Source organism: Scophthalmus maximus, chromosome 22 (genome assembly GCF_022379125.1).
Source record: "Scophthalmus maximus strain ysfricsl-2021 chromosome 22, ASM2237912v1, whole genome shotgun sequence".
NCBI lineage: Eukaryota > Metazoa > Chordata > Actinopteri > Pleuronectiformes > Scophthalmidae > Scophthalmus > Scophthalmus maximus.
The window spans coordinates 13863602-13886592 of record NC_061536.1 but is presented as its reverse complement, the minus strand read 5'-3'; the positions used below and the strand labels follow the sequence as shown (position 1 = coordinate 13886592).

The following is a 22991-nucleotide window of genomic DNA, read 5'->3' as shown; positions in this document are numbered from 1 at the left end:
ACAAAAACATGACCAGTGTAAAAGTCCTCATAGATTTAGATCCTGTCAGTCAGAAAAACACAACAGCCACCTTGACTTTGTCTCAGGGTTTATAGCAACAATTACGTTTGTAATAGGTTTATTAATTTATGGCTGACGGTCAGATTGGTAACATAAAAGACGAGCATTTGCATTAACTTGCAAAGACGCGAACGCACCACAAACTAACTCTAGTCTCCTCTAACTCGCATATTTTTGCTTCGCGCGAATATTCTCGCTCGAGTTCAAATATTTAAACTGAACGCATTTCGTGTGATATGCGTTGACTTTGTTTGTAATCTAAAATTGTTGCTTTCCTTCCGTGTGGTGTGAACGTGCAGCTGTAAAGGCCATTTTTTTTAATCAAACTCAAAGAAAAAACCAGGAGAAATAATGAGTTAATCAATTTTTGGCGTGGAGTGAGGAGGTCTGGTCTCCTACAAATCACATCTGTACTGTGCTGAACCTATTTTAAACAGCAAAAAAAAAATGATTTTAAAATGAAACTGACTGCAATTTTATTTCCTATTAACATAATGGGGAAATGTTCATTTACATATTTGGGAAGTTGCATTTGCCAGTATCTGATCATTGTATAATATAATACCCATGTGTGTGTCTGCAGCATTATCATCATTTTTTATTATTATTATTTTCTTCATGGATATGTTTAAGCGTACCCTGGCGACTCCGCTGCTTGTAATAAGTGTAGCCCTTCCTTCCTGCCTTTGAATATGATTCACCTCCTGATTACATTTCCACCGCGACCTAATTTGAGAAACAGTTTGGTAGCGGCCCGTTGGAAAGTCATTTCTCAGAGACGCGGTTCGGTCCGATGCACAGAGTTCTAATTAGAGGAGGTTTGCCTCTTTAATAAGGGAAGAGGAAGAGTAGGATTTGGACACAAAAGCAAAGGCCTTCGTTGTACTTGAGCTCTGTGTGTTATGTCGCATTATGAAGCTTTCGTTGCTGGATTATTCTAAACAACTTCATCTGTAACTACGCTTCGGACAAAATCGATCCGAACGGAAAACAGCCGGAGGTTTGGGAGTTTCAGATAGAACACTGTTCGCCGTCGACACGTCGCGACAGCAACATGTGGACACACGCTCGTTACACCTGCCGTCTCGTTCTAAAACCACGGTGAGGCGATACAGCGATTGATGCTTCACTTCATCCCAGAGGTGTTTGGGATTAGTTGAGGTTGAGGACAGACCGGCTGACCGACATAACTTCTTAATGGACCCGGCTGCCACAGGGATGAGTTGAACTGTACTAATATATCAAATATGTTGTATTTTAATTGTATGTAAAATATCTGTCCGGGTAACTCACTTCATTATGACATTATTTTTTCGATTCATCTTTCGATTATTTTCTTGATTAACCGATCAGATGTTTGGTTCATAAAATGTCATGAGTGTTGATCGTGTTCCTCGTCTTTCGTCTATCCTCCTTAATGCCCCGGTAGTCCCGACCCCCCTTGTTCACCTCTCTCTCACGGTCGAGCGGGAAGGTGAAGAGACGACAAACAGTCGGAAACCCAAGGAGCTTACACACGGACGCTGCGAGGGTTCTCTTCTCCCGCTCTGCTGAAAGGTTGATTCGTTTCCTCTTCGGCAGTCGCCGTTCAAATGAGAACTCAAACTATTGAGCTGTAAAAAGGTCAGGGGCAAAATGGAAGACGGCGGGGATGGAACGCAAAGGTTAGTTTGTCTCGGGGCGGAAAGGGAGAGCTGCGGGACGGAGGTTCCTCCGAGCGGCTTGTTCGACCGCACGACACGCGGACGCCGACGGAGGACGAGATCGGACCGCCAGTTGGTCCTGGCGAACGGCGCTGAGGAACCAGGAAAGAGTGAGGCCGATGAGAGGGAGAGGTGTGAAATTGCCGGGGGGAGTTTTTTTTTTTGCACTGACCTCCTCCCAGCCTCTGCCGTTGGTGTAGGAGATGACGTCGAGCAGCGGGTTGGACAGGTAGCCGTCGCTGTTGAAGGAGTAATCCCGCCCACCGATGGAGATGTTGGTGAAGTACCTGAGGGGGGAGACAGGAGAGAGCGCGGATGAGAGACCAGGAAGTCCGTCTCTCGTCTTTAGAATAAGAAAATATATACATTGAACATTTGAAAGGGAAAAGGACAAAACTTGACAAACGACTGACCCTGGTATGTTACAGTAAAGGTTCGGTTTGGTGAAAGTAAAATAACGTCTCCGTACGGTGGCCCTGAGGGTCAAAACACGGGAGTCGAAGCTCTGGAGGGAGAGCGGAGAAGAACCGTTCACCAGATGGAACAAATATCGGGGAAATCTGTTTTAGAAGGAGACGACGTGAGAGGAAGTCAACGTCGCTGAGGCTCGAGGGCGAGCGGCGCTGGGAGGCGGAGAGCAGACGGAGACGAAGGGCGGAACTGTTGTGACACACAGACGCTGAGTTTGTGCAGAGAAGAAAAAATATGGAAGGGCAAAGTAAAAAAAAGAAAAAAAAGAAGCAAATTCGGGAAGAAAAACTCTTTTCACACCAGAGAAGACAAGAAGCAAAGAGCGTCGGAGCGAGAGGTTTATCTTTGATGTCTTCTAATGAAACTTCTCTTAAAAGCATCTGGGGACCAAAAGAAAACCTCAGATCAAAGCTTAGTAATGAAACCGTCCAACACACGGAACAACATCTCAAACACATCACGACGGAATCAGACACACAATGACTGAGCGGGCGAGATCTCACATCACACGCCGTCCGAGCGCCGACCTCTCCGATTGAACAGCGACATCGCGAGGCACAGGGAGCGGCGCGCGAGAAACAGGGAGCGGCGCGCGAGAAACAGGAAGCGGCGGGCGAGGCACAGGAAGAGGCGTGCGAGGCACAGGAAGCGGCGGGCGAGTCACAGGAAGAGGCGCGTGAGACACAGGAAGAGGCGCGTGAGACACAGGAAGCGGCGCGTGAGACACAGGAAGTGGCGCGTGCCGCAGAATCCCGGTTTAATTTCACTTAATGGCCGGGGAAGAAATGGAGGAACAGCGGCGACTGCGCTCCTGTGCAGGTGAACCAGGCGCCACTGTCGCCGACAACAAGATGGAATCATCAACAGTGAACGTTCAGGGGGAAAAAAAGACGCTGCCGCAGCCCGAAACAGCCTCGAGCAGATTCCATCAGAACCAAAAAGGCTAAACAACCGTGTCCAACATGAATATTGAAGTTGCCACGTTTATTAACAGCGGCGGATTTGCGAGGAAGTCTCTCCAGGGGGAAAGTGGCAGGCGTGTAAATATGTGTTTACGAGTTCACTGGACCCGAAATGCAAATGTGGGACGAGGCGGGACGAGCCGGGGAGAAAGGTTTTTAATTGAAAGGTCTACGGTCTGCGTTCGAAGGAAGAAACCCAGTTAGACGAAAGACGAAGCTGCGTCCCACGTCAGGGTCCGCCCCACGGTCGGATCCTTCCCGGCTCAACATATCCCAGGATTCATTGCGCGCCACCGACACACCTCAGGAACCGTGGGAAAAAGAAGTGAGGGCTGGTGACGGCAAATCAGGAAATCCGCCGTTGACCGGACCGTGGATTTTCTGATTCGGCCGCCGGGTTCTACGAGGCGGACGTGGGCGGGTGGCGGGTGGGACACAGCCAGAGACAATTGAACACAGTGAAACACATCAGGAAGCTGAAGTCAAGCATGGTTCAACGTCCAAATGACTGAGTACGAGTAACTTTTACTAATTTTAATGCAACATAATTGGCGTCGCGAACAGGATGTGTTGAATAACCTTGTAGTGAAATGTTGCAGAGAAGCGTTGCTGTCGATGGAGTATCGATGTTTCCTATTAGAAAGAGACGCGTGAAGACAACAGCTGAGCGCAGCATCTGGTTGAATGTGTGAAGACGATGCGATACGAGCATCACGACGCTGCGGTCGCCGCACGTGGATGCGGTGCCGCAGCAGCGACGCGTTTGCAACTTAAACACGTAACTGGACGACACTTCCTCGTCATGGCAACAGACGGTGAACACAGAAGCAGTCGTTGTCACGGTGCCGACGAGTCCGTTCTCATTTGCGGCTGCGACCAACTATTATTCTCCTTATCTGGAACGGAGGAATGAAAGGTCAGAGGTCTCAGCTTCATTAGCTCAATGAGGAGACTGCGACAGATTCTATATAGCTGCGATATAATGTTTATATATATATTTGATATCAAATCCAATTAAATGAACTCAAAACTTGATTCATTAAATGAAGCGTTCATTTTATGAAACGGTGACGAACGTCCATCACAATGTCATTTCACATCAAAACAACGTCCTTTTTCTCACAATGTTAAAGAAAAAGTGATTCCAAAAATTCCTGGAATCCCCCATTGTCCGGATCCATGCCAAGGTTCAACGGGTTCGTTCCAGGCCACAGTTCCATCCTTTCCACCCGACACTGACAAAAGGTTCCTTGCGTCTCTGCTTCAGAATTTCCTGTGGGCACCAACTCTGTGACGGGAAAAAGTGTTTGGTCCCGAGAGGCCTGCCGCTGCACCGACGACGGCACGATGTCGCCTGCGAGGCTCCATCGACTGGTTCTGACCCCCGGGACCGAACCTGCCTTGGAGCTCCGAGGGGCTACCAACTTTCTTTTTCTCTCACCTCCTCCATCTCCTCTCCTCCTCCCTGCAACCTCCCTTCTCTTATTCTCCTGGGCGGTGAAAGAGCAGCGAGCCAGAGGAAGTGAAAAGAAAACAGCGGGAGGAGAGGAGGTGGAGAAAGAGATAGAGAGATTATTACTGTTGCGTTTGTTCGTTTTTTCTTCTGTGACCCAGGAAGTGGAGAGACGTGTGAAGGCAGCGAGAAGAGAGAGAGACAGTGATGCAGGAGGCTGAGAGCTGAGATCAACAGCAGCGCTGATTGAATCATTGAATTCATTACTGAGACAGGTGAGGAGGAGGAGGAGGAGGAGGAGGAGGAGGAGGAGGAGGAAGAGGAGGAGAAGGAAGAAGAGACGGAGGAGGAGGAGGAGGAGGAAGAAGAGACGGAGGAGGAGGAGGAAGAGGGAGAGACGGAGGAGGAGGAAGAAGAGGAGGAGGAGGAAGAAGAGACGGAGGAGGAGGAGGAGGAAGAGGGAGAGATGGAGGAGGAGGAAGAAGAGGAGGAGGAGGAAGAAGAGACGGAGGAGGAGGAGGAGGAAGAGGGAGAGATGGAGGAGGAGGAGGAGGAGGAAGAGGAGGAGAAGGAAGAAGAGACGGAGGAGGAGGAGGAGGAGGAAGAAGAGACGGAGGAGGAGGAGGAAGAGGGAGAGACGGAGGAGGAGGAAGAAGAGGAGGAGGAGGAAGAAGAGACGGAGGAGGAGGAGGAGCAAGAGGGAGAGATGGAGGAGGAGGAGGAGGAGGAGGAAGAGGAGGAGGAGGAAGAGGAGGAAGATGAGGAGGAGGAGGAGGGAGAGGAGGAAGATTAGGAGGAGGAAGGAGAGACGGAGGAGGAGGAGGGAGAGGAGGAAGATGAGGAGGAGGAAAGAGAGACGGAGGAGGAGGAAGAGGAGGAGGAAGGGGAGACAGAGGAGGAGGAGGGAGAGGAGGAAGATGAGGAGGAAAGAGAGACGGAGGAGGAGGAAGAGGAGGAGGAAGATGAGGAGGAGGAGGAGGAGGAGTTCCCTGTTATATTACTTCACAGTCTGGGAGAGAAGAGGAGAGAGGAAGAAAGAGCTGCAGAGAGAACCACAGCTGAAGAAGAAAAGCAAAAGCAAATAGAGAGAATTCATCCAAAGTTCAGAAAACTATGATTGTGAAGTTTTACCCAGAATGCCGTCTGCTCAAGCTCTCAGAGGGCTGGAGAAAAATAAATCTTGTCCCAATAATGAGGTTTGTGTAAAATCCTGATGATTGGGTTTGATGACGCATGCACACACACACACACACACACACACACACACACACTCCTGTACACAGCGACTGCTCGTGTACGAGAGTGTGTGAGTGATTTTCCATCAGCGTAGAGAAAACCCACTTCGCCCGCCTCTTACGAGAAAAAGCTTTCGGGCGTTACCATGGCGACGTATGAAGAACAAGAAAAGAAGTGAGGACGAGGCCGAGAGCCGCTTCGCGTAGTGACAGTCGCCCGCGTTTATTCTGCGTCTCTCGTCATCCCATCTCTCGCTGACAGCGGGATGTTGATGTTACATTCAAGTTGAATTATGAATCGCTGCATTTTCACTGTTTGCTGTGATTGAGTCGTAATTACTGCAGCAGCCGGACGTCTCGTTACGAACAAACAGGACTGTGGCTCGGCATCAGGAGAAGACTCTGGAGCCCACAGGGCCCAGAGCCCTACCAACCAGCCTGTCAAGCAATAGATGAAATACTAATTGATTAATGAATGAATGAATCTGTTTCTTGTGCCACCGAAGAAGAATTTTAATAATATTAAGCAGAAGGATTCATTGATTTTTCTGGTGCTGATAAACAACAACATTTATATTACTAGACACGAGAGACAGAGAGAGAGAGAGAGAGAGAGAGAGAGAGAGAGAGAGAGAGAGAGAGAGAGAGAGAGAGAGACAGAGAGAGAGAGAGAGAGGGAGAGAGAGAGAGAGAGAGAGAGAGAGAGAGGGAGAGAGAGAGAGAGAGAGAGAGAGAGAGAGAGAGAGAGAGAGAGACAGAGAGAGAGAGAGAGAGAGAGAGAGAGAGAGAGAGAGAGAGAGAGGGAGAGAGAGAGACAGAGAGAGAGAGACAGAGAGAGAGAGAGAGAGAGAGACAGAGAGAGAGACAGAGAGAGAGAGAGAGAGAGACAGAGAGAGAGAGACAGAGAGAGAGAGAGAGACAGAGAGAGAGAGAGAGAGAGAGAGACAGAGAGAGAGAGAGAGACAGAGAGAGAGAGAGAGACAGAGAGAGACAGAGACAGAGAGAGAGAGACAGAGAGAGACAGAGAGAGAGACAGAGAGAGAGAGAGAGAGAGAGACAGAGAGAGAGACAGAGAGAGAGACAGAGAGAGAGAGAGACAGAGAGAGAGAGAGAGAGAGAGACTGAAGAGCGTCGTCGGGGTCGTCGTCGGGGTCGTCGTCACAGGGTCACGACCTTTAAGTGCGTTTCCTCACGTACTCCACGACTGATGCTACTGTCGGAGGGAGAATACAACCTTCCGACAGCTAGAGTCGGATTCTAGATTAGATTATCAAATAAACATTTGATAAAACACAACATTGTGTTTCCTAATCTTTTTAGCCTGTAATAAAAAAACGTGTCTAATTTTCCATCTGTGAGACATTTCTCCTATTTCTTCTCAGATGGTTTCATATTATTAAATCTTTTAGGCCCCAAAAAACCCAAATGATCAATATTTCACACAAAGCAAAGATAAGAGAAATGTCTTCTCCTGCGGTTTCATTTTAAAAACAGTTTGAGTCGCAAATGGAAAAAGAAAATCAATATTTTACAAAAATATATTGAAAGTTAAAAGAAAAGATTCCAAAAATGAATGAATACATTATATGGACACAATGTTTTTTTCGTCTCTTGTAAACTATTAATCATCTTGTGACCAGATGAAGTGTTGAAGCTGCCTCCATCTCAGCTACAAGAGTCAAATTATCTATTGGTTAATGTCTAAAACTATCAAATATACACATAATAATAATATCATGTGCCTTTTCTGTACAACAGCTTCTTTTATTTTTGATTCTTTAAGGAAATTAGTTTGTTTGTTTGTTTGTAACTACAGATCATATTTCAACAAAAATTATTTGTGGGACGGGACACGGGCCCAAAAAAATCTGTAAAATTTCTAGCGTTGTTTTGGTCAAAAGGGGCGGAGCCAAAAAACGATTTCCCACCCCACACTTTATTAAACATTGAGCGATAGAACGTTTCTTGACGTTTTCCAGGGAACAATTCTTGGATCTTTATGAAAAAAATAATCTCTAAATCTATGATCTCGACTAAGTGACATCGTACTTTTTTTCTTGGAGAGTATATTCCCGACTAGACGCGGCGAGGAACAGACCCATCACACGGACACGCGCCGTCTCCACCGTGACGAATCAGAATGTCTGCTGTGCCGTGAAACAGGCCCCATCGCGGCGCACGCTTTGTTTGACACTGATCCACCGTGTAATTCCGTGAGGAGCTCTGTTGACCGACCCGCAGACGAGCGGGACGCGCCGATTCAAAAATGTACCGCGAATGAGCTCAGCAAGAGAACGAACGCAGAGTCGAGGCTGATCAATGAAAAGATCCGTGACCCTCCACCTTCAGGGGACCGTCGACCTTCAGGCGACCCTCCACCTTAAGGCGCCCCTCCACCTTCAGGGGACCCTCCACCTTCAGGCGACCCTCGACCTTCAGGCGACCTCCACCTTCAGGCGACCCTCCACCTTCAGGCGACCCTTTGACCTTCAGGCGACCCTCCACCTTCAGGCGACCCTTTGACCTTCAGGCGACCCTCCACCCCTCCATCTTCAGGCGACCCTCCACCTTCAGGCGAGTCTCTGACCTTCAGGCGACCTCCACCTTCAGGCGACCTCCACCTTCAGGCGAGTCTCTGACCTTCAGGCGACCTCCACCTTCAGGCGACCCTCCACCTTCAGGCGACCCTCGCTGCCAGACATCACGCGGGCGAAACGACAGCTACGAGTTAATAAACATCTTCGCCTTCATATTCTTCTTCTGTGAAACCTGAGATCAGTTCTGTTCCAGAGAAGTAAACAAGAGAAATGAGAAATATCTTTTCTCCCTTTGGCAGTTTGACTAAAACTGGCACAATTCAACAAACTGTATTAATAACCAACACAAAGTATTAAGCCTTTCACTGATATATCAAAGATGTTCAGCTCAGAGGAGGAGGAGGAGGAGGGGGAGGAAGAGGAGGAGGAGGAGGAGGAGGAGAAAGAGGAGGAAGAGGAAGAGGAGGAGGAGGAGGAAGAGGAGTAGGAGGAGGAGGAAGAGGAGGAGGAAGAGGAGGAGGAGGAGGAGGAGGAGGAGGAAGAGGAGGAGGAGGAGGAGGAAGAGGAGGAGGAAGAGGAGTAGGAGGAGGAGGAGGAGGAAGAGGAGAAAGAGGAGTAGGAGGAGGTAGAGGAGGAAGAGGAGGAGGAGGAGGAGGAGGAAGAGGAGTAGGAGGAGGAGGAGGAGGAGGAGGAAGAGGAGGAGGAAGAGGAGGAGGAGGAGGAGGAGGAGGAAGAGGAGGAAGAGGAGGAGGAGGAAGAGGAGGAGGAGGAGGAGGAAGAGGAGGAGGAAGAGGAGGAGGAGGAGGAAGAGGAAGAGGAAGAGGAGGAGAAAGAGGAGGAAGAGGAGGAGGAGGAGGAAGAGGAGGAGGAGGAGGAAGAGGAGGAGGAGTTGCTCAGCAAGGTGAAGGGAGAAAAAATTAAGAAAGGCCAGAGGAGAACTCCAAAATAAAAAAAAATGGAGATGTTGATTTATATAACGGTCCGATCTTTGCCCTCGGACTCTGGTTCGTAACAAAATAATTATTCCATGCTCTGGACTGAAGAGGAGATGCGGCATGAAAATAAAAAAATTCTTGCTGATAAATAAGAAATGATTGATCCGGCCGCGGGGCTTTGATTACTCAGGGCAGCATAAAAAAACAGGCAGCGAATCGATGGAAGCTCCGACTTCAGAACGATGTTGTTACACTTCTGATCTCTTCTCTCACTTCCTCCTCATCTCTTCTCCCCCACGACTCCATTTCTCTCTTCATCCTCTTATTTCCCTCTTGCTCTTTTTCAATCTAGTCCCACCTCTTTCAAACCTCCTGATTTTCTCTCCCCTCTGTCCCGAGTCCTATCGCTGTCCGTCGCTTTGGTCCAATCTCCCGTCCCCTCGCAGCGGGGGTTGTCATGGTGATGTGTCGGAGGCCGAGCGTCTGAATACAGCTGTGTGTTCCGCGCGCGGACGCAGGAGACGGCGATGGGGAGGAGAGTCGTGATGTAGCAGCAGCTGTTGATAGTAAAATATTAAAGGGCGTCTGTTTGCATGCTCATCAGGCGAAAACGGCAGATTTGTGGACGCTCGCGTTTGTGCCGACACATCGTGTGTAGAGATGTTGCGACTACGTGCTCTGACTGGTCAAAGTGTCACATCCAGCCCAGCGAATAAATGTCTCCCCCCTTGTTACCGAACTCTGTCATCAGGACTTTCCTCCGGAGGCCCCGAGAGCTCACATCGTCATCAATTGGACAACAGGTGCGCAGCTTTTAGAAAAAGGCGCCGCCAACAGACACGACGTGGTCGCGGCTGCACCAAAATGACACGCCCAGCTGCGGACCCGCGGTTTCCCGCGGTCAGAGAGTTCGTCCCCGCCGCGCAATGAATCCTGGGAAAGGTTGTGTGTAATCCTCTGGCGCTGGCCTGGTCCCGTCCACTGGGTTTGGGAGTTCCCTTGTTTGCACAGTGACGTCATCATCAGCCGCCTTAAACATAAACCTGGAAGTTAACTGTGCATCTTTCTCTGCCTTAATGATGAATGGATTAAGCTTCCAGTGTAGTGAATGTGAAGCGCCTTCCATCAGTCTCTTGTGTGTCTGTGTGTGTTTGACCGTCGCAGGAATCTTTGACATTCCCTGTCTCTTCCGATTCTTCCACCTCTCCGGCTCGCTCCCTTCACGCCGCCTCGCTCTCTTCCTGCCTGCCGCCGCGCGTTACGCGTCCAAATCCAATTATCCAATCTACATGCCAAACGACACGTCAGACGCCTTTGTGGCGGCGGCTCCCCGGAGGAGCCGAGACGGGAGACGGAGACGGGACAGCAGAGCCGAGCGGGTAGGTAGATGGATGGAGAGAGCAGGAGGAGGATGAGGAGGAGGGGCGTGATTTAATTATCGGGAAGGAAGGAATGAAAAATGGCGAACGCGGGAAAATGAGGAGAGGGGAGATTTGTACATGAATGGGAGAGACGGAGGGACGGAGCGGGAGAGAGAAACTGACGGGAGAATTAAATAACTGAGTGAGAGATGGACTGAAATGACAAATAACTCCGTGAGCTAAAGGGCCAATCAATCAATCAATCAATCAACCAATCAATCAATCAATCAACCAATCAATCAATCAACCAATCAATCAATCAACCAACCAATCAATCAATCAATCAATCAATCAATCAATCAATCAAAAAATGGGACATTGATTTTGATTGATTGATTAATGAATCCATCGACAGATTTAACTTGTATAAAGGTTTGTTTATTCACAAGTTCTACAGGTTGTACTTTTCATTTATAGTTATTCATGATATATTTTAAGGTTAAAGTGTAAAATATCAAATCTCAGCTACACTTTATTTGTCATAAAAGTTTTGGAAAACGACGAGTAACGTTTACTTTTATAATTTTATCATTATTATTATTATTGGTATGTATCGTAATATGATTGGACTCTACTGAAGGTGATTGTAGGGATCTATCTAAGTTTCACTGCCTCGGTTATGATCCACAGTTTTTCAAACTGAATTACACATAATGTTAATGTTTTTTAGTATTTGCATCTTCGTGGGATTGTTAGCGACGTCACCACGTTCACAGATCTCAGCGACGACTCGATAGAGTAAAGTCTTTTTACCTTTTGTCCTAAGTCTTTGTCACCACAAGTTCAATCTGTGTCTGTTTCTTGGTTTGTTTGACGCAAAAAAAAACTACTACTACCATTTCCCGCCAAACGTGGTGGCGGGAAGAGGCCAATAGATCATTTTACCAACAATGTTTAAGGGAAAGAAAGTAGAAGGAATGTAAGAGAGTAATTCTCACCTCAAGTGCTAGAAGAGAATCTAGAATAAAAGGTTAAAACTTTGGAAGAAACTGACCTGATTTGTTTGCGTCAGACTCCTGGAGCCTTGTGTTACTGTAACGGTTCTCAAAGGTTCTCTTCCCCGTCTCTTCGAGATGTTGGCGACATGATGAGAAGAGGGGGAAAACCTCACGGCCGGTATTAATGAGTGAATTAATACATGAGCGAGTCCTTCATCTGAAGCACACGGCCGCAAGCGAGAGACGCATTGGAGACGCATGAATTGAGTTGAGAACAGAAAAGGTGCGGAAGGCAAAGTGGAGCGAAACAAGGGAATGAGATGAGGTGGTGGAGAGAGGAGGAGCTGGAGAGGCAACGCTGCGAGATGGAACCCGGAGCAGACGTGTCACTGACGGCGTCTGTGCCTTTTATGCAAATGAATCTGCATCCAGGCAAAATATATTCAAAATGAAAATGAGAATCCTGACAAATGCCCTGAAACTAGAGTAATGGCCACATGTGTATACGCCACATAAATCCTTCCATTACTTGTGCACGCCCCCCCCCTGCATGTTTTAACTCTTCAAATGAGAAATACTGAACAATAAAAAGTAAAGAATGCGTCGCTCGGCGCAGGTCAGAGCAGAGGAAGACGGAGAGAGGAGCATGAAAGCAGCCATTACCCGTGGCAGGACCATTAACAACGTCTCGGCTTAATTACGCAGTAAAGTCAACCCCCCCAACACAAATTACAAAACTCTTTCTTGCCCTCCCATTGGCTCTTAGCGTCTCCATAAATCACCCTGATCGTTGAGGTCACCTCACTTCTAACTCGACACGGAGGCGACGACAACTCGTGTTTGTTTTAAGAGGCGGCGGCGGCGGCGGCGGCGGCTCGACGGGACGGGGCGGCGCTGACAGCACAGAGCGGGACAGACAGATGGGACGTCAGGGCCGGCAGCTCTAACAGAATCGACTCCTGATTCGAGACATCGGGTTCTGGTGTCGTCTCTTTGGAAGCCAGACATTTTTTCGCTCTGACAGCCAATCATCAAGAGTCAGAGTTGCCGAGTGACGGCAAACCAGAGAGGGACAAGGGCAGCAAGAGCCTCCGTCGGGAGGATGGAAAAGCTCAACACAATACGCTGCTCACACACGGTCACATCAGCAATGTGAAGTCATTTCAAGCTTCCTCAGTAAGGAATTCACCAAACGTTGTGTTACTGTCATGAAGACTACATGTAGCAGTGGACAAGCACAGTGACAGATACAATGAAACAAGTGTCAACCCACCGTGAAGTCACCCACCGGTCTGTGAGTTCCCGTTTGGAAGCTTCAGGTTTGGCATTTGGCCAGCGCCATTTTGTTTTTTTGGGGAACCAGAAGTAACCAGATTTGGAGGGATAGGGGGCGGGGCTTGATGAAATGTGCATACTGCATATTTACAGATATAGATAACCAAGGAGGAAATATTTCCAGCCCTGTCCGTTGTGGTTCCTTTTGTCAGCAGTATTTTATGAAAACTACTGGAATCATTATGGAATCATTATTAGACTTTCTGTTTCCATCATCAAGTATTTTCTTCATCTGTCTGTTGTGGAACAACTGATGGAAATGCTGCATCAGAGAAGCAAAATCAAAAGAGCTGGTTGATGCCAGCAGGCAGAGAAAGACTCGGAACGGAGGAGGAGTGTTTCACCTAATACAGGCATTAAGAACTTCAACGTACTGTACGTGCGAGTCAGAAGAGGGAAGCCGAGTCGCTGCCGCGGCGGGAAGCGCAACAGACGGGAGGGTGACGAGCGACGTGTTGATGAGCAGAGGGAAGGTGTGAAGGAGAAAGAGAGACAAGATGACAGATACGTCAAAGCATCTGGTTCTGACAGTCCAATTTGCATTTAATGAATCATCTGCAGATTTGACCTTTAGAACAATGTATAAGAAAGAGAGTACAAACGCTGTTTTGATCTTTGTGTCAGTTAAAATCATATGTAATTAAATTTAAATGATGTGCGATTTAAGGTGATTTAAGTCTGAGTCACTGGATAATCATCCCACGACAGTTTCCTCACACATATTTTTAGATGTATTTTCCCTGTTTTCTCTTGATCAATATTACCTCAGCTGGCTGCAACTCGGGGTCAGTGTAAATTGAATTCTCACAAATGTAAAGTTTCTATGGTTTTATGTTTCATGGCTGCACTCCATACTGGAGATGTTCTGATAACTTATAGAACATCTATTAACAGCTGTTTACTATGAACTCGTATGTATGACGTGATGGTCACTATCATTCCTGTTTGGCCTCGCTCAGGTTGAACCCTTTGAAAAAGGTACAATACAATTAAAATAGAGTTAGTCTGTGTCTTTCACAGTAACAATATAAATATGGTTCACGTCGCTGGTTTTACTTGTGGGACTTTCCAGCGTGAATCATTGTCATAGTTGTGACATTTTCGGAGAAGTGATCAGAAATTGACATTGACATTTTTGCAAGCTTTTCGTAACGCACACGAAGAAGAGATTTCCGGGAGAGTAGCGTTAGCCAGATTTTGCGAAAATGTAATTCAAATATGCAAAAGTGTCACGAGTAAAACGGCGACCTGAACCGTTTTGTCGTTTTGTACCGTTAGCGTGAATGATACAGACTAAACAAGGAAAAAAACTAACTGTACTTTGAGGGAAATATCGCCAAATTGCTGACATTTTCGTTAGCTCTGGCTAACGCTACACTCCCAGAAATCAATTTTTTTTCGTGTGCGTCAGCAAAAACTAGCAAAGATGTCAACAATTTGCCGATATTTCACTCTGAAAGTGCTGTTTTCTGTGGGTGGAACAATTCCAACGACGTGGTGTCGGATCGGTACATTGTACATTGATCCGCACGGATCTTCGATACCGGACATCTCTAGTCCATCCAGTGTCAGTCTCTCCTGCCGTGCGATGGCATCGTGGGAATTGAACAGCGAGCGGCAGGGAGAGAGAGCTGGCGCTGTGACACTGCTCCAGATGAGCAGTCATTGCCCCTGAGGCCTTCGAGGTGACTGAGCTTCAGTCCGACTCTCTTCATCCAGCGTCTCCCTTTTTTTCTCTTCCACTTCTTCTTCCTGCCTTATCTTCCTCCTGCTCTTCGATTGACATTCATTCTTGCCATTTCTTCCTCTTCCTCGTCTGCTTCCATTCCCCCTCCTCGCCTGTTTTTTAACCTTCCCTATCTGATCCTCTCTGTTCTTTCACCAGGTGGATTTATCTAAGCCCTGTTTTTTTAGACCGAGCTACATCCTGGACGTTGTTCTTTTCTTTGTCCTCCCGTGTCCCCGTCTTCCTTCCGTCCAAGTCTTCCTCCTCCTCAAATCCTCCTCGTCACTCCACACTTGTGCTTTATACCTATTCCGTTGCAACGCACTCCGTGTCTCCGTTGTCTGAAGACGTTAAACCCTCCTTCAGTACAGGCGCCGCCATCTTGTCCTTGGTGACGTCATTTGGATCCAGAGTCTGTCAATCATGACGTTTCAGCCCGTTTATAAAGTATAAAACCCACCTCCCTTAAAGGGGCAGTAAGCGATTCTAAAGTAAAAACACGGTCCGCTAGCTGTCGGTTCAGCCCGTGTTCCGTCAATGGAAAGTAAAACAAACGGTGCGGACCGCACCACACGGCACTGAGTGCAGTTTGTTAAACATCACTCTGGTCGATACCTTAAGAGGCGTGTTAGCTGGTGGCGCTGCAACGCCAAGGTTTTGGCCCATTAGATTGCACGTCGGTCTCCCATACCCGAGGACCCGGGTTCAACAACAACAGAGAGAGCTCTGTCCAAAATCGCTTACTGCCCCTTTAAATGACAAGATAACAACCTTTTATCTTTCAGTATAGTCCATGCTTACTGGTTCTGCTAATGTTGAGGGGCCGGGCAGAGTCTCACCCGTTTCCCATTCAGGGTGAGAATTGTTAAAATACAAAGTCAAATCCAAACTTGTGGAGAATGTCCTCGCGGCCGTGACAGAGGCTGAAGGACAGCTGCCTTTTCACTTTCTACATCAGATTTGTTTTTCGGAAATATCGCAGCATTGAAACATTAACAAATTGAAAATACCAGCTGATCCAAACAGTGCGAGTTGATTAGACTGACATTCAGAACATTTCACCATTGAAACAAGTAGGTCATTACAGTCTCTGCTCGTTGGTCCACAACATGATGCCGATTGTTTCTGTGAGGTTGTCGTATTAATGCTGATTGCTCTGTGACTTTGCTCTTTCCTACTGAGTTTTATTTGAATGGCAATTGTCATTGCGCTGACTCACAATGTGATCTACCGCTGTTGTTCGCAATCTGATGGCTGGAAGCTGCAAAAGAAGGATTTCCAAGCAGACAACCAAATCACCACCACCACCATGATCATTATCTCCGCCCTTGTCTCCCGTCATCTTCATCTTCCATTCACTCGCTCTCTCCACTCCCATCCTCCCTCCAGCTCCGCATGGCGAACCTCCCTCTCACACATTTCCTGTCCTTTCAGTGCTCGCCACACGTTCCCTCCTTCCCCACTGTCTGCACATCCCGACATTCCCGGCGCCTGCGAGTGCGTTCGCGTGAGCAGCTGCTTGTTCAGAGGAGTTCTGGTGAATGTGGAATGTTTTGTCTTTTCCTCTTTAACTACACATCTGTCTCGGCTGTCAGGGCACACGAGGCGCAGAACCACTGACTAATGGGGATTGTTAGGAAGCAAAACAGCTCTTAAATGGATATTGTCTCATCTGCCTTTGTCAAACGTCTCTCGCTCTACGTAACGATGACACGTGGAGTGTAAGTGAATCCGTCTCCCCCCCCCCCACTCGCTTGGCGCTGAAGAGCACCGCTGGCAGAGCGTGCAGCTCCGTTAATCAACGGCATTATGAGTTCTTCTTCAGAGCAGAAGAGGACGCCGTGGGGTCTGAAAGGGAAGACACTATCTGGCAACGCATAAATAGAGCAACACATAATATCCTCGGTGACGTGGTCACTGGGAAATGCTTCTTGGCCCATTATAGTCTGAAAACTCCGCAGGGGCTTCGCTGTGGACGGGGGGCGACGTCAGAGAGCGATGATGCAGTCCACCGCAATTCACTTCCTGATTGTCTCGTCAGTTGCAGCCCGACAACCGGCGGTGAATGCAGAGCGTTGCCAACACTTCCTGTCCAGTTTTAACAACCACAACGTTCTAATCCCCAATCTTTTAACTCAAGTGGACGACCCGCTCTACCTCCCGAGACTCACAGTCCCTCCTACATTGACGTGAACCTTCTCAATCTGTCCGAATACTGATGTTCTGCAGATTGAACTGAAAATCTCTCTGGAAAAAGGCGTTCGGCTCCCTCGACGTCATTCGTCCCTCGAGCCCCGCCGCCTGTCAGCATGACGGACAGCCCCCGCTGCTGATTGAGAGCGATCCGAGCGGCACGGCATGTTGTTTCTTTAAATGAACCCCTCACTTCATTAAAAGAAGTGACCTGTGGTAACTGTCCATCTGCACAGGCAAACCTGTTGACGACTCCTCCGCCGCCGTCGTCAGTCTTTCCACATCGGCACCAATCTGTTATTTCTTCTGTGATTTAGACTTTGCTGCGCCTCGTCTGTTTGTTCCAGGAACATTGCTCAGTTTGACTTTCAACAGCGAGAGGAAACAGTCGGCCTGAGTGAATTCGTTCTCAGTTAACGTCGAAGCATCAGGTTGCATTTATTTCAGGGGTTTTTTTCTTCCCTCACAGTTCCATACACCAGAAGCAATTTTGTTTTCAGTGTCAACCGCCGACGCACTCAATCGCACCACATGTCGACATCTGCAGTTGTAGCGAGGAGCCCGACGGTTGGTTCCCAACGCGCTCCACCGCCTGAGCTGCTGCAGCCGCCCGAAAAACGGTGAGTCGAGTCTCTCAAAGTGCGATGGAGCCGCCAAGAACTCGAAGATAAAAAGACAAATGGTTCAAATTTACACCTCAAATGATCCGAGTTCATCTCAACAAGAAACATGTTTCGTGACAAACCAACAAACTGAGAAACGTGACCAGGACCAGTCTGCACCGGTGCTGCACGTACGGCAAATATCTGCATGTTCGTCCCCTGAAGTCCGACGCTGACAGAAGCACTCGTCTTCTCATCTTTCATCCGTCCATTAACCATAATGTTCATCCTTTGAGGGTTGCCATGGTGCTGGACGGGGTTCGCCCTGGACGAGACCAGATGGGTCTGGTTTTGAAGCAGCGTATTACGACGTATGCAAAAATTGGCTTTGGGGTTAAGATTGTTGTTTACTTACTGTGAAAGTCAAAAGTATTACGGTACGTAAAATAAAACGGGTCGACAGCTTAATAGTTTGAGAGGCTACATTCATTAATCCCAGTAGCATAAATAGAAGGATTGAACAGATACATTTATCACAAATCAATCATCCGTTCATCGTCTTTAATGTGACAAGACGTGTGTTCACCCTCGTCCACGTCTCTCCTGCCGGCGGGACGACCCGTTTTCATAAGTGTGAACACAAAGCAGGTGAGAACCACTTCCTGTAAAACTTTAAAAAATAAACTAAGACTAAACCAAAATTGAAAAGTTCCCAAAAGGGAATTGTGCCAAAGACGAGCAGCAGTCAGTCGAGCGTGCAGTCGTATACGTTTGACTTCCTCCATCCTGCTGCTCTGCTCGTTCTCGCTGCACAAATTCAAAGTCCCACTGGGTGAAAAGGGCAAACTGTCAAAAATGTAAATGTAGAGCTCAGATGTTTTTTCGGTGATATTGTACGTGATTCTCTCTGGTTCTCGAACAAGTGACGTTTAAAACATCGGGAGGTGAACTCGCTGAGAAGATTCATGGGTTGAACGTGTGCTCCGCTCCAAACTCCTTGAAAAGTATAAAGATTTGTCATATTGCAGAAATAATATTAACACTTTTGTCTACTTCTTCAGTACTTTGACATCGCTCTCGTCTGTTCAAGTGTCATACGTCTTTGGAGTTACAAGTGTCAACCCACCGTGACGTCACCCGTTGGTTTGTGAGTTTTGCATTTTGACCAGCGCCATGTTGTTGTTGTTGTTGTTGTATTTGTAACCGGACGTGGAATTGGGGGTGTGGCCTGACTGAAAGCTCGTCCGCTGCGCGACCACCTACACCTGCAACTGGGCACCGATTGGACGTTACCAGATGTCAATCACAATGTATAAGACTTGAAACTAGAGATTGAACCATAAACTCCTCAGGAAAATGTTTTCGGACGTTATAAGTAAAAGTGAGAAGAAGAGTCATGTTCTCATAGAGTCGCCCCCTGCTGGTCAGTAAAGAGGAAACAGGCTTCAGACCACTTCTTCATTGGTTTCATTTTCCAGACCCGGTTTTATATTCAGTCTATGGCCAGTTACTTCTTTCCCTTGTCCAAGTTTTCCCCAGTGGCTTGTACAGTTTTGTTGGCATTTCCCTGCAGGACGTGAATGCACCATGTTGTGCTGTATTGTACGTCTGTGTCCTTGGCAGCGCTGAATGTGAACCTGAACACTGCCGAACGCTGCAAAATCAATATCCTGTTCAGAGTCGAGGTCTTTCGACGTGTGAAGGTCCGGAGCTGAGACACGAAGCCAGAGCTTCAGCATCTGTTCGACCTTATAATCGATGACAGAAGCTTTTAGCAAACGCACGGCAGGAAAACACAGAAACACAGGTTACCTATGGTGGAAACCTGACTATGTGACACTGCAGTTTGTTTGGAGGCCGGCGTGACTCAGCTCTGTGGATTTGCTCTGCATGTGGAAGCTTCATTAAAGCCCGTCGGCCGCTGTTTACTTTCCCCTGCTGCTCTGATGTTTGCTCGCTCGCTCGCTCGCTCTGCTGAAGCTGCTGCGAACGGAGAGCAGAACTCAAAGTCACCCCCTCGCTCCCTCTCACCTGATCCTGTCGGTCACCCGGTGGGTCTGGTTGCCGTCGCTCTGGCAGTTCCCTGCGTACTGCGAGCGGCTGCTGGCCCCCAGGTCCCGCCGCAGAGCCATGGCCCCGTGGGTGAGCACAGAGACGCCCTTGGCAATTCGCCTGCGGGATTAGACAGAGAACAATGTGAGACAGAGACACCGGGACACGTCCAAAGGTCTTTTCTGACACTGCTGAAGAAAACCGTCGTGCTGTTGCTTTAATAGCACTGAACGTCCAGGAGGACATGAATGGACTCACTGACTTAAAGCAGAAAACCCAGCGTGGCAGTTTAAAATTAATTTCAATTATCTTCAACCAAAATGAGAAATAATTACATCTCGACCGACTGAGACACTGTGGAATTTGCCCAGTTCCTGTAAATGAGGCTGTGTTGGACGGGATCATTACTCTGCTCACAGGCAATGATGAATCCAGACTTTACAGTAAACGCTCAAACACAGACGGACTCACCAGCATCACATCATCATATTCCTCTCATTTTACAGGAGACATATTCTGCCTTTTCAGATTTTCTGTTTCCTCTAGTGCGTTATAGGTTTTGTTGTGTATGTAAAAGTTCTGCAAAAGCTAAAAAAGACGTAATTCTGCGGTAAAGGAAGCTCCTCCCCCCGACAGAAGACACTGCTGAAGCCACATTTAAAGGGGCAGTAGGCGATTTAGTACCAATACACGTTTTGTAAAAAAGCAGCTAACACTTCCTCACGGTCCGCTAGCTGTTGGTTCTGTTTGTGCGCTCCCAAAAAAATCTTACTCTGTAAAATGGTGGACGTTCATGGACATGCTAGCAAATAGCGCTACGACTCAGGGGTTTTGGCCTCCTGGTTTTACCCGAGGCTGCGGGTTCACAGCCCAATCACTTCCTTTAAGTCCACTAGATCTGGATTTTTATTTGTCTCTGCACTAAATTGCAGACATCATGCCTGATGCCATGAAGAATTCCCTGGGAAATCAAAATTTGTTCGAATCCTAAAATCTAACGGGATCCTTCATGGCCCATGTGGCGTCAGTCCAGCGAATTTCGTGTAAATCTGCTCTGTAACTTTTTTGTAATCCTGCTGACCAACAAACCAACCAACAAACCAACCAACAAACCAACCAACCAACCAACAACCAACAACCAACCATCAACCAACCAACCAACCAACCAGCCAACCAACCAACAACCAACCATCAACCAACCAACAAACCAACAACCAACAACCAACCAACAAACCAACCAACCAACCAACCAACCAACCAACCAACCAACAACCAACAACCAACAACCATCAACCAACCAACCAACCAACCAACCAACAAACCAACAACCAACAACCAACAACCAACCAACAAACCAACAAACCAACAACCAACAACCAACCATCAACCAACCAACCAACCAACCAACCAACAACCAACCAACGGCTGGACAGGGGGCGTGAACCTCCTTGGCGGAGGTAACACACACACAGGTACAAAGATGTTACATCTAGTCAGGGCGACGGTCCAAACAGCGGCGGGAGCAGGACAAGAATACACGGCAGGTTGGTTTGTTGCGGTTGCTGCAGCATAAAAAACAAATTAGGCATCAAGGTATCAGCAGAGCGCTCAGTTAGGTGTCAGGTTGGAGAGGCCACCTCGTGCACACGATGGATGTGAATTATTAGTCGGCTGGTCGCCGAGCAGCTGATGAATGAGCCGCGGATGATGAAGCATGACCGAAGCAGCTGGTGGCTTTTCTGCTGACGCACGCCCGACTTGGGTGACGACACTCGACATCCACATTCCTCCGTTGCAATAAATAAATATGAGCAGACGCTGTTGTTTTCCGTCTCAGGACAATTTAAGAATAGATCAGACTTTGATCTGCAGGAAGAGACTATTTAAAAAGCAACAGGGTTTTTGTTTCTTCGTGTGGATGTAAAACTCCACTCTGATTGGTAGGCAACAGGAAACTGGAAGGAGTTCTGCGTCTCAACGATGGTTCATACAGAGCGAGTGTCTCCTGATAGAACACACGTGGTCGAGCTCAGGAATAGAAGATGATATTCATCAGGTTTGTTCCAGTGTTTTGCAGAAGAAGAAAAAACTGAAGTTGCTTCGCAATTTAATCCGTGGGATAAAACCACGAAAATTAAAAATCCTGCTATTGCAGAAAAACTCATTTTCACTTTCAAAGTGTTACTCTGCATTATTGATCTGCTTTCATGGCTGAGGTGGATTGAACTGGTAAAGTTAATGAAGGCACTGTAATGTTCATGAGATGAGTGAAATTTAATGATCCCAAAATGTCCCAAATGTCCACTGACAGAAAGAAAAAGACATGCAGCACGTTGTATAGCCTCTGAAAGTCCGCTCCGCTCGTACTGTACCTGCGCGGCTCGTCCCTCCAGCCCTGCGGCCGGATGGCGAACAAGGCCTTGGGCAACCCCTCCAGGCCCAGACCGGACAGGGCGGGTCCCACGGCGAACCACATGTGACTGGGGCCGGCCTGACCCGCCGCCCAGGCCGCCCGGAAAACCAGCTCGGCCTCCTCCAGGGAGCAGTACAGCAGACGCACCTGGAGGGGAAGAGGACGAGGCGGGGACGTGTGAAACAAGGCAGGAGAGGGAGGGAAGTTAAATACGTTTGTTTAATCCGACTAAAGGGAGAAAGGAGGGAGGGAGTGAACGTGACGGAGTGAGGACGAGCGGCAGGAAAGATGGATGTGGAGGAAAAGAAGCGGATTGAAAAAAGTGAATTTCTAATCCGATTCTTCATCCTCCCTGTTTGGGTCCATGATTCCTTTACAGTTATGGATGACGTAAATTTACACTCAGTTACACATTAATGCTTCTCTTTTTTCATTTGCTTCATTCCAACACAAAGGGCTGCACTTGAGAAACGCTGCCTCTCGCTCTGCTCACATTTCCCCTTAATACATTATTAAAAGCTGGGAGTTGAAAGAGGGGAGCGAGATTAAACTGTGTGTGTGTGTGTGTGTGTGTGTGTGTGTGTGTGTGTGTGGTTGATGATCATGGGGGTACTTCAGATGATTACACAGGAGGAAGCACTCGAGGAGCATTTGCGCCACCGTTTTCTGCGAGACAATTGACGAGCTACGAAACTGAAAAATCAGTCAAAAGCAAAAAGAACGTGAAATGTTTCCCTGACACTCGACCGGCAGCGGGTGAGCGGTGTGTGTGTGTGTGTGTGTGTGTGTCACATGCTTCACATCCACCACTGTCACTCGCGTCATCCCTCCCACTCAGCCGACGGGGGTCAGTCCCTGTCACTCATGTCCTCGGAGCAGTCGCGAGTGTCTCTGCACGTCTTTACGTAAACCGCTGACGTGTGTCACTCAGCGTACAGTTTGGACCACGAGAGAC

At 47.9% G+C, this 22991-nt stretch overlaps 1 protein-coding gene across 3 annotated transcripts in view; it reads right to left on the bottom strand.

The window, feature by feature from the left end:
- The window catches only part of grin2da (glutamate receptor, ionotropic, N-methyl D-aspartate 2D, a), a 145788-nt gene that overhangs the window by 45904 nt on the left and 76893 nt on the right, over positions 1 to 22991 (bottom strand). For all 3 annotated transcript variants that reach the window (XM_047330326.1, XM_047330327.1, XM_047330328.1), the window contains exons 5-7: positions 21996 to 22183; positions 19603 to 19743; positions 1936 to 2050 (exon numbers count right to left, since the gene is read on the bottom strand). In XM_047330326.1, coding sequence (XP_047186282.1) covers positions 1936 to 2050; positions 19603 to 19743; positions 21996 to 22183 — 444 coding nt within the window. The remainder of the gene's footprint in view (positions 1 to 1935; positions 2051 to 19602; positions 19744 to 21995; positions 22184 to 22991) is intronic.